This window comes from Gymnodraco acuticeps, unplaced genomic scaffold (genome assembly GCF_902827175.1).
Source record: "Gymnodraco acuticeps unplaced genomic scaffold, fGymAcu1.1, whole genome shotgun sequence".
Lineage (NCBI taxonomy): Eukaryota > Metazoa > Chordata > Actinopteri > Perciformes > Bathydraconidae > Gymnodraco > Gymnodraco acuticeps.
Genome location: NW_022990169.1, coordinates 21,124 through 38,424, shown reverse-complemented (window position 1 = coordinate 38,424; position 17,301 = coordinate 21,124). Strand labels below are relative to the sequence as shown.

General features: G+C 44.8%; 1 protein-coding gene across 1 annotated transcript; it reads left to right on the top strand.

The window, feature by feature from the left end:
• The first annotated feature begins 244 nt into the window (after window positions 1-244).
• LOC117547110 (DNA-directed RNA polymerase II subunit RPB2-like) lies at window positions 245-1,326 on the top strand. The gene is made up of 2 exons (XM_034217609.1): window positions 245-467; window positions 1,116-1,326. The coding sequence occupies exons 1-2, from the start codon at window positions 297-299 to the stop codon at window positions 1,203-1,205; spliced, it is 261 nt and encodes an 86-aa protein (XP_034073500.1). The 5' UTR covers window positions 245-296; the 3' UTR covers window positions 1,206-1,326.
• Window positions 1,327-17,301: the final 15,975 nt, after the last annotated feature.

The following is a 17,301-nucleotide window of genomic DNA, read 5'->3' as shown; positions in this document are numbered from 1 at the left end:
TCTCTCCTCTCTCTCCTCTCTCACCTGTCTCCCTCTCTCACCTGTCTCTCCTCTCTCTCCTGTCTCTCCTCTCTCACCCTCTCTCACCTGTCTCTCCTCTCTCACTTGTCTCTCCTCTCTCTCCTGTCTCTCCTCTCTCACCTCTCTCTTCTGTCTCTCCTCTCTCCTCTCTCACCTCTCTCTCCTCTCTCACCTCTCTCTTCTGTCTCTCTTCTTTCTCACCTCTCCCCCCTGACTCACCTGTCTCTCCTCTCTTCTGTCTCCCCCTCAGTGACGGCGGTCTGCGGTTCGGTGAGATGGAGAGAGATTGTCAGATCGCTCACGGCGCGGCTCAGTTCCTCAAAGAGCGTCTGTTCGAGGCGTCTGATCCGTATCAGGTGCACGTCTGTAACCTGTGTGGACTGATGGCCATTGCCAACACACGCACACACACCTACGAATGCAGAGGCTGCCGCAACAAAACCCAGGTAACAAACACAACACTAACCAGGTGTATTTTCTCTCACCTGTCCCCACTAACCAGGTGTATTTTCTCTCACCTGTCCCCACTAACCAGGTGTATTTTCTCTCACCTGTCCCCACTAACCAGGTGTATTTTCTCTCACCTGTCCCCACTAACCAGGTGTATTTTCTCTCACCTGTCCCCACTAACCAGGTGTATTTTCTCTCACCTGTCCCCACTAACCAGGTGTATTTTCTCTCACCTGTCCCCACTAACCAGGTGTATTTTCTCTCACCTGTCCCCACTAACCAGGTGTATTTTCTCTCACCTGTCCCCACTAACCAGGTGTATTTTCTCTCACCTGTCCCCACTAACCAGGTGTATTTTCTCTCACCTGTCCCCACTAACCAGGTGTATTTTCTCTCACCTGTCCCCCCTAACCAGGTGTATTTTCTCTCACCTGTCCCCACTAACCAGGTGTATTTTCTCTCACCTGTCCCCCCTAACCAGGTGTATTTTCTCTCACCTGTCCCCACTAACCAGGTGTATTTTCTCTCACCTGTCCCCACTAACCAGGTGTATTTTCTCTCACCTGTCCCCCCTAACCAGGTGTATTTTCTCTCACCTGTCCCCACTAACCAGGTGTATTTTCTCTCACCTGTCCCCCCCACAGATCTCGCTGGTGCGCATGCCGTACGCCTGTAAGCTTCTCTTCCAGGAGTTGATGTCGATGAGCATTGCGCCTCGTATGATGACGTCATAGTGGCTCGGCCAATCAGACGCCTCCGTGCAGACTTTACCTTTGAGGTCAGCAGGAAGTGTGCTCGTTATGTTTTTACAGTTTCCTGTCTTTTGTTAGAAAATAAAGCTGATGAAGTTTCTGAGGAAGACTCTGGGTCACATGTTCTTTCCTCACGTTGACATCACCAAGGGTCTCATCTTTATATCAGGGTTCGTACGGTCATCGAAAACCTGGAAAAGTCATGGAAATAAATTCAAAATGCAAATTCCAGGCCCTGGAAAAGTTATGGAAAACAATATTTTCCCCAAAGTTTTGGAAAAGTCATGGAAATGTAACTAAAGTTGCGTCAAATATAATTTACATTTTATCTAATCGCCGAAATAATCTGCGGTCGCGAGCTGTTATGTGCCATCATGACGCGCATGGTGTTATTTTTTAATATATGAAGCGCGAGCTGTGTGCTCAAGTCTTCCTGCCTGTCGGCTGAACTCTGCTGCTCCGGGATGAGGGTCAGCTACATTAGCTACGGTGCGTTCATTAACTGTGCGGAGTCACTGTGGCACAGACTGAGCCGCTGGTGAACAGCTGTTAGAACAGGCCGTTCAGGTGTTCAGAGCAGAGCTCTCTGTCGGAGCGGCAGAGCGTGATGTGAACTGAAAAGTCTTTCTTTCGCAATATTATTTAAGGAATCGTTGAGCTAGCTAGCTAGCATACATTGTCACTATCTGCTAACGGTAGCTTTAGCCTTCGTTTTCTAATCGTTTTTTTCATAGGCTATAAACAGAGGTGGTAAAAGTATAGATATTGTGCTAGAGTAGAAGTACTCAGATCTTGTACTTGAGTAAAAGTAGAAGTACTCAGATCTTCTACTTGAGTAAAGTAGAAGTACTCAGATCTTGTACTTGAGTAAAAGTAGAAGTACCAGAGTGTAGGAATACTCTGTTACAGTAAAAGTCCTGCATTCAAAATGTTCCTCAAATAAAAGTACAAAAGTATTATCATCAAAATATAGTGAAAGTAGTCGTTGTGCAGATTGGTCCATTTCAGAATAATATATATATATGTTTTATAATGATTGATCATGAAAGTGTTCTCAAAGCTGGTGAAGGTGCAGCTAGTTTGAAGTACTTTGTATACTGCAGGGTAGCTGGTGGATTTACTCCAGGTGGAACTAAAGTCTGATTCAACACTTGATTATATTTCACATCATTCATCCACATCTGTGAAGTAACTAAAGGTATTAAATACATGTAGTGGAGTAGAAGTACACCATGTACCTCTGAACTGTAGTGGAGAAGAAGAACAAAGTAGCAAACCATTGAAATACTTAAATAAAGTACAAGTATCTCAATTGTACCCAAGTAGTACATGAGTTTATGAACTTGGTTACTTTACACCAGTGGCTATAAAGATAGCTTGCACAGAGGCATGAAAATACATTTTCAAAATGCTCAACAGTGCTGCCAGAATTATAAACTGACTGCTACACAATTAAAATAAATGCTTTTATATATTTCTATTAGATGTAACTCTTTGGCGTTTCTGTTATTATTACCTGCTGCTTTAGTTGTTCTGACTGCTAAAATCCTGTTATTCCTCATTTTAAAGCCGATATTCCGTGGGGTCGGGGGCTCGGATCCTTGTCACCTTTTTCATACCTGATGACTTTGCCTCCCTGACTGCAATTGCTTAGCGTGTAGAAGCCTACTATTTGATTTGTTTTAGATAGGCACAACATGTTTCATATGCAGACCTTATTTTCCTGTTCCATGTTAAAATAAACCATTTTCAGTGGTAATTTTTTTTTGGTCATGGAAAATTAGGTAAAGGTCATTGAGAAGTCATGGAAAAGTCATTGAAAATCATTGGTGAAAAAGTGTATGAACCCTGTTATATATATAATATATTCAGAATAAACATCTGATCCCGGAGAAGCTTCACACAGAATGATTCAAACCAGAATGTCATTGTTGCTTCCTAAAGTTAGCTTTCAAATGACCCACTGTGCCCCTCTTCTTCTTTGGTGGTGTTCCCTCTCCTCTAGTTCTTTAGGTTTTTGTAAATCTCTGAGCGAGTCGTGCCCTCGGGTCAAAGGTTAGGGGGCGGCGTTCGTTGTGGCCGGGGATTTTAACACTGCTAACATGAAGAAAGTCCTGCCGAAATACTACCAACACATCAGCTGTCCGACGCGCGGGGGGAACATACTGGCCCTCCCTTCGGCAAATCAGACCACATCTCGCTGCTGCCGCCACTGCTGCCGCCTGCTTACAAGCAGACTCAGCTCTGCAGCACTGCTTTGCAGCTACTGTATGGAGTGTGTTTGAGGACATCAACACACATACGGACACGGTCATCTGCTATATTGGGAAATGCATCGATGAAGTGGTACCGAAGGTTTGTGTACGAACATTCCCGAATCAAAAGCCCTGGATAACGGCGAGGTGCGAACCAAGCTGAAAGCGCGCACAGAGCTGGAGATCTGGAGGAGTTTAGGGAATCTAGGTATGAACTCCGGAGAGCAATTAGCAGCGCAAAGAGACAATACAAAGAGAAGGTGGAGTCTGACTTCAGAGGAAGTAACACCCGGAACATGTGGGCGGGACTAGATAAATATCCATGGGGTGGCAGGAGATTTTGAGGGGTGGCACCCCCTGGCAGAAGTATGCCGATTTAATCGCAGTCATATCAATCAATGTTAACTTGGAAAGCCACAATATTGATATTTTAACTCGATAACATCAGGTGACATTGTCGCACATCAGTAAAGCCTTAAATAGAGATATATAAAGATGGCAGACATCATTTAATGAATTTTAACTGAACGAGTTTGTTTCACTCTTAGACCAGCAGAGGTACCAAATCTATGCAGACAGCTGCAATAAGTACATTCATTAACTGTCTCATCGATGTTTGTTAATAGTATCATTTAGACAATCATATTATTCCTATCAGCTGTCAATCACTCTTATGATTCACATATTAATTTATTATTGAATAAACTATATTTTTTGGAGGAGTTAATGATGAATGTTCCTCAAGATGCTTGCTCACCCTCCTTCAAATTTGAAAGACAAGTAATTATATCAAAGGATAAATTCAAAGGATTCAAAAGAAAAGTTCAGCGCCCCACGACTTCACTGCAAACAGTTACAACCCTGACTTTACATCAGAAAGAACAAACATTAAAGAAGTGACTAACTGCATCAGTTAGGGTTAAAGAACGTGTGTTCAGCTCAAACATATCGCTGCAGTTAAATCAAAGTGGTTACTTTATGTTGGCTGGGCAGTGAAGTTGTACGTCTTATTTTACTTTATCAGGACTTGAAACTGTTTTTTGGGGGCAGACCAAAAAAAGATTTACACACATCATCTTAACAGTTTGTTATGCTCATCGAGTCATCCGTGAGCAGAGCATCGAGTTGGCTATAACAGCTGAATGCTGCGATTACCATCTTGTTCAGCAACACGCCTCACAAACTGATTAAGATCAACAGCTTCAGTGCGTTTTGATTCAATGCTGAGTGCAGCCGCACTGACAGGCTCTTCTCTGTCACTGTAAACCGCACCTCATTCCTTCGTCTGCTTCATTCCGAATGCTTCTCGTTTTGCGCTGTCCCCTAGTGATGTGTCGGTCGCGAAGTGAACGACGGGAGCTGTCTCGCGCCTGCGAACGAGCCGTTTTGTTTTGTTTTTGTTAAGTAATACTTAAGACAGAATGATTTGATGATCTCCGCGCTACAGCTGCTCCGTGCATGCATGCAGTGACATGTACTATCCAAGGATTAGAGACGGTTGGATGCTGCTGTTTTGAGCATTGCAATATATTTATTTTCACCATGTTATTTCTTTCTTTCTATAGTTAATACTGAAATAGAGTCCTGCTGTTTTGTCAGGGCCTTTTCTTTAAATATAATTCTAAAATGTCCATACAGTAGCCCCTTTTTTAAATGTCTATGCGTAAGTTGTTATAGGTGTTGCTATCTGCTTTGTGTAGCATGGTTCTAAGGCAGTGCATTCACTGGGTGGGATCAGAGAGGTAGAGTGTCAATGCAATGAAAACATTTGGCCACAGCAAATCATTTATATTAAACATTTCATTTTTACTTTTGAATACTTCAGTACAAAGGATGTATTGAATAATGAAAGTGATATATGTGTACACATATAAATCATTTGTCAACACAGGGCTACATTTGAGAATTATAAAAGGTATAATATGTGGTAAACTGAAGAGCCGTTTGGGAGCCGAAAGAGCCGGCTCTTCTTGGTGAGCCGAGCCAAATGATCCGGCTCACCAAGAAGAGCCGGAATTCCCATCACTACGAGTGTCCCCCGTTCAAATGAAATCACCGCCAATCACATTTCCAAGCTCGCGGCAGGGCCGGGGGAGGGGTTACAAGACTAGTGTCTTGTGCTGCCTTCACTTGCACTCGGACATTAGAGACTTTCTCTCATAAATGTCCGACCACAACTTTTCTTTCAAAACAAAGCTGCCAACTGGGGTGGCAAGGCTATTTTTTAGGGTGGCAGTTGCCACCCCGGTAGATCCGCCCCTGGGCGGGACTAAAAACAATGACAGACTACAAAGGAGCTGCGGGAGTGTCTGCGTGCGCATCTCTCCCAGATGAGCTGAACCGTTTTTTTGCTCGCTTCGAGAGCAGCCAGCAGGGCCGTTTCTTCCTAGGCGGACTATGCGGATGCATAGGGCCCCCGCGGCCACTAGGGGGCCCCCAAGCTGAACGTTTTTTTTTTTTTTTTAATTCATCTAAAAAACTAAAAAAGGATAATTCATACACACAAAGATGAACAAAATTAGTAGAAGCGGGAGGGCTGAAGCATAGCTTATGGAAAGTAGCCCTCCTGTGCATCATCCTAATACAGTGGTTCTCAAAGTGGGGGGGGTGCAGAGGCATGACAGGGGGAGCGTGAGATACCAGGAGGAAAAATTGTGAGGTCCACACACCACCTATAAAAATAGCACTTTACCCCGTGTGTGTGTGTGTGTGTGTGTGTGTGTGTGTGTGTGTGTGTGTGTGTGTGTGTGTGTGTGTGTGTGTGTGTGTGTGTGTGTGTGTGTGTGTGTGTGTGTGTGTGTGTGTGTGTGTGTGTGTGTGTGTGTGTGTGTGTGTGTGTGTGTGTGTGTGTGTGTGTGTGTGTGTGTGTGTGTGTGTGTGTGTGTGTGTGTGTGTGTGTGTGTGTGTGGTGTGTGTGTGTGTGTGTGTGTGTGTGTGTGTGTGTGTGTGTGTGTGTGTGTGTGTGTGTGTGTGTGTGTGTGTGTGTGTGTGTGTGTGTGTGTGTGTGTTGCAGTAGAAAATTCCACTGTAGCGCCCGGTACATTAATGGGAAACCCTAAATGTTTGAGCACCCTCTATGAAACGTCAAGCTACCCCACAGCACCCCCAAAATAAATCTCTGGCGCCGCCACTGAGCCTGACTTTGTGTTGGGGGGGGCCCGACGAAAAAGTTGAGAACCACTAATACAACATCGGCATTATTGCGTCAAAAACGTATAGAAATGAAGGAGTATAAAGAAGACGGGAGAAACAATTAAATAAAAGTTAGGGCAGGAAAACAATAAATGCATATATATATATATATATATATACGAAAACTAGATATAGGGTCATTTTCTGCACATGTCAATAGCAGTTTCAACTATCTTTTTTTGGAAATGAAAATACTATATATAAATATGTACACATGTACTTGGCAAATGAATAATAATAATAAATGCGTAATTGCATATACACATTGTGAACACTTATTTTCAAGTGACTTTTTTTACATTCATATGTTCCCGCTGTGGTTTGGAACTGCTTTTGAATGTTAGTAGGCATTTTCTTATGGAAAATGTTGTGCATAATCATTACTGTTTTAAGCTGTACTATGTCAACACATTTTAATAGATTGAGTTTTTTTAAATATGGGAGTTGTGTGTTCATATTTACCAACACCACAGACTATTTGTAATACTTTTTTTTGGGATGTTATTATTGTTTGTAGATTTGTTGAGTACGTGTTTCCCCATATTTCAGAGCAGTAATAAAGGTAAGGGAGAAATAGACTGTTATAAAGAGTATCTTTTCTTCAAGAATGTTCTTAGTACGATACAAAATACCTATTGTTTTTGACAGTTTAGTCTGTACATCATTGATTATGGTGCTTCCAATTGAGTTTTTCATCAACAAGCAGTCCTAAAAATGTACATGCACCAACTTTTTCTATCTCTGTGTTGCAAATCCGTATAATGCAGTCATTCCTACTCTCAGACTTTGTATTGAATAACATGTCATTTGTTTTGGCCACATTAAGGGATCATTTATTAACTGCAAACCAGTTACATAGTATTTTTAATTCTGCATTCACAATTTTAACAAGATCGCCAAGATTAGTGTGCATCTAGACCGGGTGACGACACTACCTGTTGACGCAGCAACCACTGTAAGTTATATTCTTGTTTAATTAGACTTCTCTGTTTCATTGATTCTACTCTGTATAATTGTTCAGCGCAGACTGAAAACTCATCTCTTTCTACTCCACTTCGAGCGATAGAACTATTAACAAAGCACTTATATACTAATAAAGGACTGGCTTATCTAAAGCCAGTTGAGTAGCACTTGAAATGTTTGGCTCTATGAAACCTGATGTACTTTATGATTCTGTTTTCTTCAAGGTTGTGTCTTCCTGGTCGAATGTACTTATTGTAAGTCACTTTGGATAAAAGCGTCAGCTAAATGCAATGTAATGTAATGTAATGTAATGTTCTGTAGTTATTGTAGCTGAAACGGCGCTTTTGAGAGATTTTAAATCTCAGATCTGCTCAAGTGAACCTGTTACTCAGGACTCAGTGGGCACTCAACCCTGCATTACAATATAGGCAGGGCCACTCTGCTGTCGCCCATCAGCTGTAGAGAGTTAACTAATTAGAGGGGCGTGGCCCCACAGCTGTGAGAACTCAGCAATCAGGCGTCCATTTTAGGTAGCTCTTTCCTGGAGCGTCAGCTTCAGCGTCAGACTGACAAAGACATTGGAGTCACGAGGGAGGCAAAGAGGAGGCAACTCCTACTCTGATTGAGCTAATTACCGCTGGTGTCTTATTTCTCTTTTCTTTAGTTTTCTAGCCCCTCATGCTATAATCATGTGTATTTTCTCCATTCCTGTTCATGTGTCTTCTCGCAATTATCATTGGCCCCGTGTATCTCGTAATCGATATAACCGGCCTGCTCTCGTCTATCCCACATGCTCCACTGAGATCCAACATCTAGTTTCAGACGGCCTGTGGAACTGCCAGTCAGCTGTTCCTAAGGCTGACTTCATCTCTGGCTACGCCTCCCTGCAGTCTCTGGATTTCCTTGCTCTCACTGAGACCTGGATTACTCCATCCAACACATCCACCCCAGCAGCTCTCTCCACTGCATATTCCTTCTCCCATACACCCAGACCCACTGGCAGAGGAGGTGGCACTGGTCTCCTGCTCTCTCCCAAATGGAGCTTTTCCCTCTTCAAGCTACCTAACTTCACTCCTTCCACCTTTGAATTCCATGCCGTCACAGTAACCCATCCTATACAGTTAACCATTGTTGTTCTCTACCGTCCACCAGGCGCCTTGGGGGACTTCTTGGAGGAATTAGATCATCTCCTCTCACACATCCCTGAAACTGGCCCTCCCGCTGTACTTCTCAGAGACTTCAACCTCCAGACGGGGAAGATAGACGAACTAACATCTCTGTTAACCGCCTTTGCTTTCTCACTGTCTCCGTCCCCACCGACTCATAAAGCTGGCAATGTCCTTGATCTCATATTCTCAAGGAACTGCTCTACTTCTAACCTCTCTGTAAACCCGCTCCACACATCCGATCACTTCTTCATTTCATTCCCTCTACCCCTTTCCAAACATAACAAACTAATCTCTTCTCATCCTGCACCTGTCCACCGTAACCTTCGTTCCCTCTCCCCCTCTACCTTTTCCTCATCGGTGCTCTCAGCCCTCCCTTCCTCTGACTCGTTCCAACTCCTGCCTCCAAACTCTGCTGCAGAAACTCTCCTCTCTACTCTCTCATCCTCTCTGGACTCTCTCTGTCCTCTCACATCTCGGCAGGCTCGTCAGTCCCCTCCTGCTCCCTGGCTAAATGACTCACTGTGTGCTAATAGAACCGTCCTTCGGGCAGCAGAGCGGAAACGGTGGAAATCCAAACACCGTGACGACCTCCTAACCTATCGGGCTCTCCTCTCCTCTTTCTCTGCTTTGATCTCTCAGGCAAAAAGCACTTTCTTTCAAGATAAGATCCAATCTTCCTATTCCAATCCCAAAAAACTATTTTCCATCTTCTCCTCCCTCTTGGAGCCCCTCCCCCCTCCTCCCTCTTGGACCCCCCAAAGCCCCTTCCCCCTCCTCCCTCTTGGACCCCCCAAAAGCCCCTTCCCCCTCCTCCCTTCTGTCAAGCGACTTTGTTAACCACTTTGAAAAAAAGGTTGATGATATTCGCTCTTCTTTTTCTGACTCACCTTTACTCACCGCTGGGTCACCAGACCCTCCTTTCACCCACACACTAAGCTCCTTTTCCCCTCTCTCTCCAAGTGAGGTTCTTACCCTCATTACCTCTGCCCGCCCTACCACCTGTCCTCTGGACCCTATCCCTTCAAACCTCCTTCAGACTATCGCTCCTGATATTCTACTGTTTCTCTCCCATTTCATCAACACTTCTCTAACTTCTGGTCACTTTCCAAACAGTCTCAAGGAGGCAAGAGTAAACCCTCTCCTAAATAAACCCACTCTCAACCCGTCTGTTTAGAGTCGGAGAGGTCCTGATAATTTTATTCCGGTAAATTACTCAGACTCAATAATTGACCTTTCCGAAGTTATTAGTAGGTCTAATGTAAGTTTGCTGCTTGGCTCAGATCCACCAACGTCAGCAAGATCTCACCTCTATAACCCCCCGAAGAACCAGGTTCAATTAACTGCTGTTTCAATTCAGACAACTCTTTTTTAATCTGTTTAAGGGATCCCGAAGGATTTTGATATCAGTAAATGGAGTGTGCTCCTACCTAAGTGTGTGTGGCAGGGTGCAATATTACCGTTGAAGCAGGAGAGGACATTAGAGGAGGACACAGGTGTCTTTTAAATTATCCCAATCCAACTGGTGGGATTCAGTTTATTTGAAGAAAAATAGGTCCAAACTAATACAGGGTTTTTACCTTCTCTCTTTACAACATTATAATCATACTAAAAACCTGGTGCTGTGATCATGTTCAAATATGAAACTTTAATTCACAGTCTTACATTTATTACCAAAATGTTTTAATTTCAACTGCCCAATTCAGTTGTGACATTTTAAAATTCTCCCGATAGAATTTAGAGGTATTTCCTCGTAAAAAGACCGGTGACCATAAAAAGCGCATTCAACTTTCCATTCACCAAATCAATTCACATCAGTTTCATACCGTTTTTTCCGACACAGACGGCGGGTATAACATTTAAAAACCCATACCTGTCCGCAATAATTCGGGGGAGAGATTTTCCCCACAGGTGGCGGTATTTATAATATTCACAAACACATCTCTCATCAAATCATTCCACTCAGCCAACAACCAAGAAATTCGAGAGATATTTACCCCGTCTGGCAGAACCTTACCGAGAGCTAGTTACCCAGCTCTGAAGGACACAGCCTACCGGTGAGAGAGTCTACCAGGGGAAACCCCCCTCTCTCTCGCACTCTCTCAAAAAACCAGTCTCTTTATGCTAAAAAAAACTGGATCGAAACCCCAAAAAACAAACTCCTCCTCTACACCCAATTCAGTTGAAAACTGCGCATGCCCTCTAATGTACAAGGCTGAACATGCCTCGACATGTTCCATAGCTTTATGACATAAGACCCACCTTCTCATGTTAGTGTGAAAAGGACATGAACTTTCTTTGGCCTCTAATGTGTTTCTCCTTAAGCCTGGAGCCCCCCCCCCCCCCTCCCTGTGGACTGCTGCCAGAGGAGAGGGAGAAAAACGGCCTACTCTTTTCAGAGACACCCATATATCATTGACCTTACATATTCAACCTAAACAAACCACTTTGTTTTGTTTATACTGTAACTATAGAAAAACCCAAAATATGAAGCATTTTCATTGTGGTTTATACAAGAATATAATTGATTATATTTGATTATAACTAACTTTCGTTTTTAAGTATTAAACATACTATGAAAACTCACAACAAACTACAGGCCTGTCTCTCTCCTCCCGTTCCTGTCTAAAACACTTGAACGCGCTGTCTTTAAACAACTCTCCTGTTATCTCCATCAGAACAACCTTCTGGATCCGCACCAGTCTGGTTTCAAGGCAGGTCACTCCACAGAAACTGCCCTCCTTGCTGTCACTGAGGAACTGCACACGGCTAAAGCAGCTTCCCTCTCCTCTGTCATCATCCTGTTGGACCTGTCTGCTGCATTCGACACGGTGAACCATCAGATCCTCCTTCGCACTCTCCAAGAACTTGGAGTTTCAGGCTCTGCACTTTCCCTCCTTACCTCATACCTCAAAGACCGCACCTACAGGGTGACTTGGAGAGGGTCTGAGTCCGACCCTTGTCAATTAACTATAGGGTTGGGAACCGAAACTCGGTTCCAGATGAGAACCGATAAGAAAATGCCGGGTACCGGGTACCCATACAAAATACGCAATTTCGGTTCTGCTTAACGGTTCCTAAACGCGGTAGACCCTGTATTCCAGCGGGTCCGTCTGCACCGCGGTGCTGCGGTGACCCGGTGGAATACAGGGCGGACCTGGAGAATCACAGAACGGCCGGTCGTCAGCGGGCCGTTGACGGCCGGCTCCGTACGCTGACGGCCGGCACCGCCCTTCATTTTTTTTAAACGGCATCATATAAATTGCGCTGACAGGCGACAGAGGTCCACAGTTGCCCCGCAGCGATGCTCCCCCGCCCTCCCGTAGACATTTCACGAGCTCAGTCACTTCATAACACCAAAGATAGGTCGCGGTAAACACTCTGAAGTGAGGCTCCACTACACTAAAAAGAAAAAGAAAAGGCAAAGTGTAATGCCTGTTAATAGCTTGCCACAGGCATAGCTCAGTTAAAATAAAGCACAGCTATTGTGCAATACATTTGTATTGCATGTATATTTTTTAGTAACAATTTCAGTTAAAGCTTTTAAGAATAAATATATTTTTGTTATCAATACGTTTGACCTCTTTATTTTACAATTTTGGAATCGAAACGAGGAATCGATAAGAACCGGAATCGATAAGCAGAACCGGAATCGAAATCGGAATCGATAAATTTCAAACGATACCCATCCCTAATTAACTACAGGGGTCGCTCAGGACTCTGTTCTTGGTCCCCTCCTCTTCTCCTTGTACACAAACTCGCTCGGATCAGTCATTAGCCCGCATGGTTTTTCATACCACTGCTACGCTGACGACACCCAATTAATTCTGTCCTTTCCCCGCTCAGAGACCCAGGTCGTCGCACGCATCTCTGCTTGTCTAGCTGACATCTCTCAGTGGATGTCTGCTCACCACCTCAAGCTCAACCTTGACAAGACTGAACTGCTCTTCCTTCCGGGAAAAGATTGTCCCACTCTTGACCTGACAATCAACATCGGCCCCTGTGTTGTTTCCCCGACTCAGACTGCAAGGAATCTGGGTGTGACCCTAGAACATAACATAACAACCTGTCCTTCACTGCAAACATCGCTGCTACGGGTGGCGCAGTGGTCTGTGCATCCGATCATCAGATCAAGGGGGAGTGCTGGGGAACTCCAGTTCGAAACCCGCTCCTGCCGCCACTGCGTCAGGCCGTTGTGTCCTTGGGCAAGACACTTCACCCGGATTTGCTCCTGTGGGTATCGTTCACAGTACATGTATAATACCAATGTGTACCTGTAAAAGCGCCTCGATGACCTCGAGGCGTGAAGATGGACGGTGTGGCGCAGTGCGCTGTGCAATGATCATCAGATCAAGGGGTGAAACCCGCCGCTGCTGCGTCTGTAAAGCCGGTGTGTCCTTGGGCAAGACACTTCACCTGAACTTGCTCCTGTGGGTATTGTCCACAGTATCTGACCATTACATGTATGATATATGTGTAATGTGTGTATATGTAAAGCGCTTTGAGTCATTGATAAAGCGCTATAATAAATGTAAGGAATTATTATTATTAATAAGCTAAGGCGACTACTTGCTTTCAGTGACTTGACTTGATAAAATTAAACCAGGGACATCTTTAGTTTTTATCCCAGTAAAATATGTTAGTAACTATTAAAGAAAGAATGGTGACAGTTGTGTTTTAATGTAGTTTACCCATTGTAACGGCTGTGCAGACAAACATAGGGCTTCTAACTACTTACCTTAAATAAACTCACTAATTCATGAACCCTGTTCAATTCACATTATTCTATTCTTATCATTCTTTATGAGCGCAGTGACGGAAAGGAATCTAATTACTTATTTATTCAGTATTCCATAACTTCATATCAGAGATGCTCAAACTAAAGTAGAGACATGGCAGAAATCCTACAGTGAAGTGTTCTCCTGTGAGAGGGCGATCAAGAGGAGAGAGAGAGGGTGATCAAGAGGAGAGAGAGATCAAGAGGAGAGAGAGATCAAGAGGAAAGAGAGAGGGCGATCAAGAGGAGAGAGAGATCAAGAGGAGAGAGAGGGCGATCAAGAGGAGAGAGAGATCAAGAGGAGAGAGAGAGGGCGATCAAGAGGAGAGAGAGATCAAGAGGAGAGAGAGATCAAGAGGAAAGAGAGAGGGCGATCAAGAGGAGAGAGAGATCAAGAGGAGAGAGAGGGCGATCAAGAGGAGAGAGAGATCAAGAGGAGAGAGAGAGGGCAATCAAGAGGAGAGAGAGATCAAGAGGAGAGAGAGAGGGCGATCAAGAGGAGAGAGAGATCAAGAGGAGAGAGAGATCAAGAGGAAAGAGAGAGGGCGATCAAGAGGAGAGAGAGATCAAGAGGAGAGAGAGGGCGATCAAGAGGAGAGAGAGATCAAGAGGAGAGAGAGATCAAGAGGAGAGAGAGAGGGCAATCAAGAGGAGAGAGAGAGGGCGATCAAGAGGAGAGAGAGATCAAGAGGAGAGAGAGAGGGCGATCAAGAGGAGAGAGAGAGGGCGATTAACAGAAGAGAGAGATCAAGAGGAGAGAGAGGGCGATCAAGAGGAGAGAGAGAGATCAAGAGGAGAGAGAGAGGGTGATCAAGAGGAGAGAGAGATCAAGAGGAGAGAGAGATCAAGAGGAAAGAGAGAGGGCGATCAAGAGGAGAGAGAGATCAAGAGGAGAGAGAGGGCGATCAAGAGGAGAGAGAGATCAAGAGGAGAGAGAGAGGGCGATCAAGAGGAGAGAGAGATCAAGAGGAGAGAGAGATCAAGAGGAAAGAGAGAGGGCGATCAAGAGGAGAGAGAGATCAAGAGGAGAGAGAGGGCGATCAAGAGGAGAGAGAGATCAAGAGGAGAGAGAGAGGGCAATCAAGAGGAGAGAGAGAGGGCGATCAAGAGGAGAGAGAGATCAAGAGGAGAGAGAGGGCGATCAAGAGGAGAGAGAGATCAAGAGGAGAGAGAGATCAAGAGGAGAGAGAGAGGGCAATCAAGAGGAGAGAGAGAGGGCGATCAAGAGGAGAGAGAGATCAAGAGGAGAGAGAGAGGGCGATCAAGAGGAGAGAGAGAGGGCGATTAACAGAAGAGAGAGATCAAGAGGAGAGAGAGGGCGATCAAGAGGAGAGAGAGAGATCAAGAGGAGAGAGAGAGGGTGATCAAGAGGAGAGAGAGAGGGCAATCAAGAGGAGAGAGAGAGGGCGATCAAGAGGAGAGAGAGGGTGATCAAGAGGAGAGAGAGTGGGCGATCAAGTGGAGAGAGAGATCAAGAGGAGAGAGAGAGGGCGATCAAGAGGAGAGAGAGATCAAGAGGAGAGAGAGAGGGTGATCAAGATGAGAGAGATCAAGAGGAGAGAGAGAGATCAAGAGGAGAGAGAGGGCGATCAAGAGGAGAGAGAGAGGGCGATCAAGAGGAGAGAGAGGGCGATCAAGAGGAGAGCGAGAGGTCGATCAAGAGGAGAGAGAGAGGGCGATCAAGAGGAGAGAGAGATCAAGAGGAGAGAGAGAGGGCGATCAAGAGGAGAGAGAGATCAAGAGGAGAGAGAGAGGGCGATCAAGAGGAGAGAGAGATCAAGAGGAGAGAGAGAGGGCGATCAAGAGGAGAGAGAGATCAAGAGGAGAGAGAGAGGGCGATCAAGAGGAGAGAGAGAGGGTGATCAAGAGGAGAGAGAGAGGGCGATCAACAGAAGAGAGAGATCAAGAGGAGAGAGAGGGAGATCAAGAGGAGAGAGAGAGGGCGATCAAGAGGAGATAGAGAGGGCGATCAAGAGGAGAGAGAGATCAAGAGGAGAGAGAGATCAAGAGGAGAGAGAGAAGGCAATCAAGAGGAGAGAGAGAGCGCGATCAAGAGGAGAGAAAGATCAAGAGGAGAGAGAGAGGGCAATCAAGAGGAGAGAGAGGGGCGATCAACAGAAGAGAGAGATCAAGAGGAGAGAGAGAGGGCGATCAAGAGAAGAGAGAGAGCGATCAAGAGGAGAGAGAGAGGGCGATCAAGAGGAGAGAGAGAGGGCGATAGAAGACTGAGTGGGCGATCAAGAGAAGAGAGAGAGGGCAATCAAGAGGAGAGAGAGAGGGCGATCAAGAGGAGAGGGCGATAGAAGACTGAGTGGGCGATCAAGAGAAGAGAGAGAGGGAGAAAATTAGTTGTTTTTGTATATTTCCATTTCATCTTGTGGACGTGCAGATTCCCTAATAAACTATATGAAAATATTAGGGCTGTCAAGTTAATAACGCGTTAACGCAAAAAAAATTAACGCCACTAATTATATTAACGCATGTGTATTTTTTTTCCTCGGCCGCCCCGTGGTTTCAGAGCGCATCGAGTTTAAAATACCATCTACAAGCTGATGCTGACAGCCCCGCTCCTGCTGCCCGCTTGTGGCAGACCACACTTCCACGCTCACCGGCAGGCACCGACTGGCTATTGGGAGGACCGGGAGGGTGTGTGTATGTGTGGCCCGAGCGAGCGAGAGAGAGACCTTACGTGCTGTTGTTAGCATCTGGTGCTAGCTAGCTGCGCTAACGGATATAAGGAGCTGTTTAAATGAAAACAGAGGAGCGATATTTCGCCACAACTGCGCCGAGCACTTGACTTTATGCAGGAAGCCAGACAGTGGGACATTGTACGAGAAGTCAGCACACTCAGCACGGATAGTGCGCAACATGATTGCAGCGTCCAGGCAGCTCCGGTTCGAGCATATGCCTTGAGTTGCACATAGCTCCAACGATCACACACACACACACACACACACACACACACACACACACACACACACACACACACACACACACACACACACACACACACACACACACACACACACACACACACACACACACACACACACACACACACACACACACACACACACACACACACACACACACACACACACACACACACACACACACACACACACACACAATTGTATGAGAGGTTCCAGGTTGAATTGAGGCGAATATTTGTAATGTTCAGAGGTTGTTGTGTTTAATATTCATGAGAATATTTGTCATTGTTCAAATGATAATAAACATTAGCATAAAGCATATTTGTCCACTCATATGTTGATAAAAGTATTAAAAACTTGAAAAATATTTCTCTAAGGTACATTTAGAACAGATCAAAAATGTGCGATTAATTTGCGATTAATCGCGATTAACTATTTTAATCGACTGACAGCCCTAGAAAATATATAAAGTCTAACACGTACACACACACACACACACACCTACCGCGTCGCTGTCTCTCTGCTTCTGTTCGGCTCTGTGAGGTTGAGGCAGGCTTTAGACTTGACTCCTCCTTACAGACCGAACCCAGGGCGGGAACAACAATATAATAATAAAGACAATAATAAATAATAATTAAATAATAATATTTAGATTAAATGATCTTATATATTTAAAACCTGTTTCACTTCTTTCAGGTCGTAAACACAGAACAGGAAATGCTTCAGAGGTGGCTGCACTTCCTGTTTACTGAAACTCAGACACAGCAACACATTAATACACTTTAGATATCA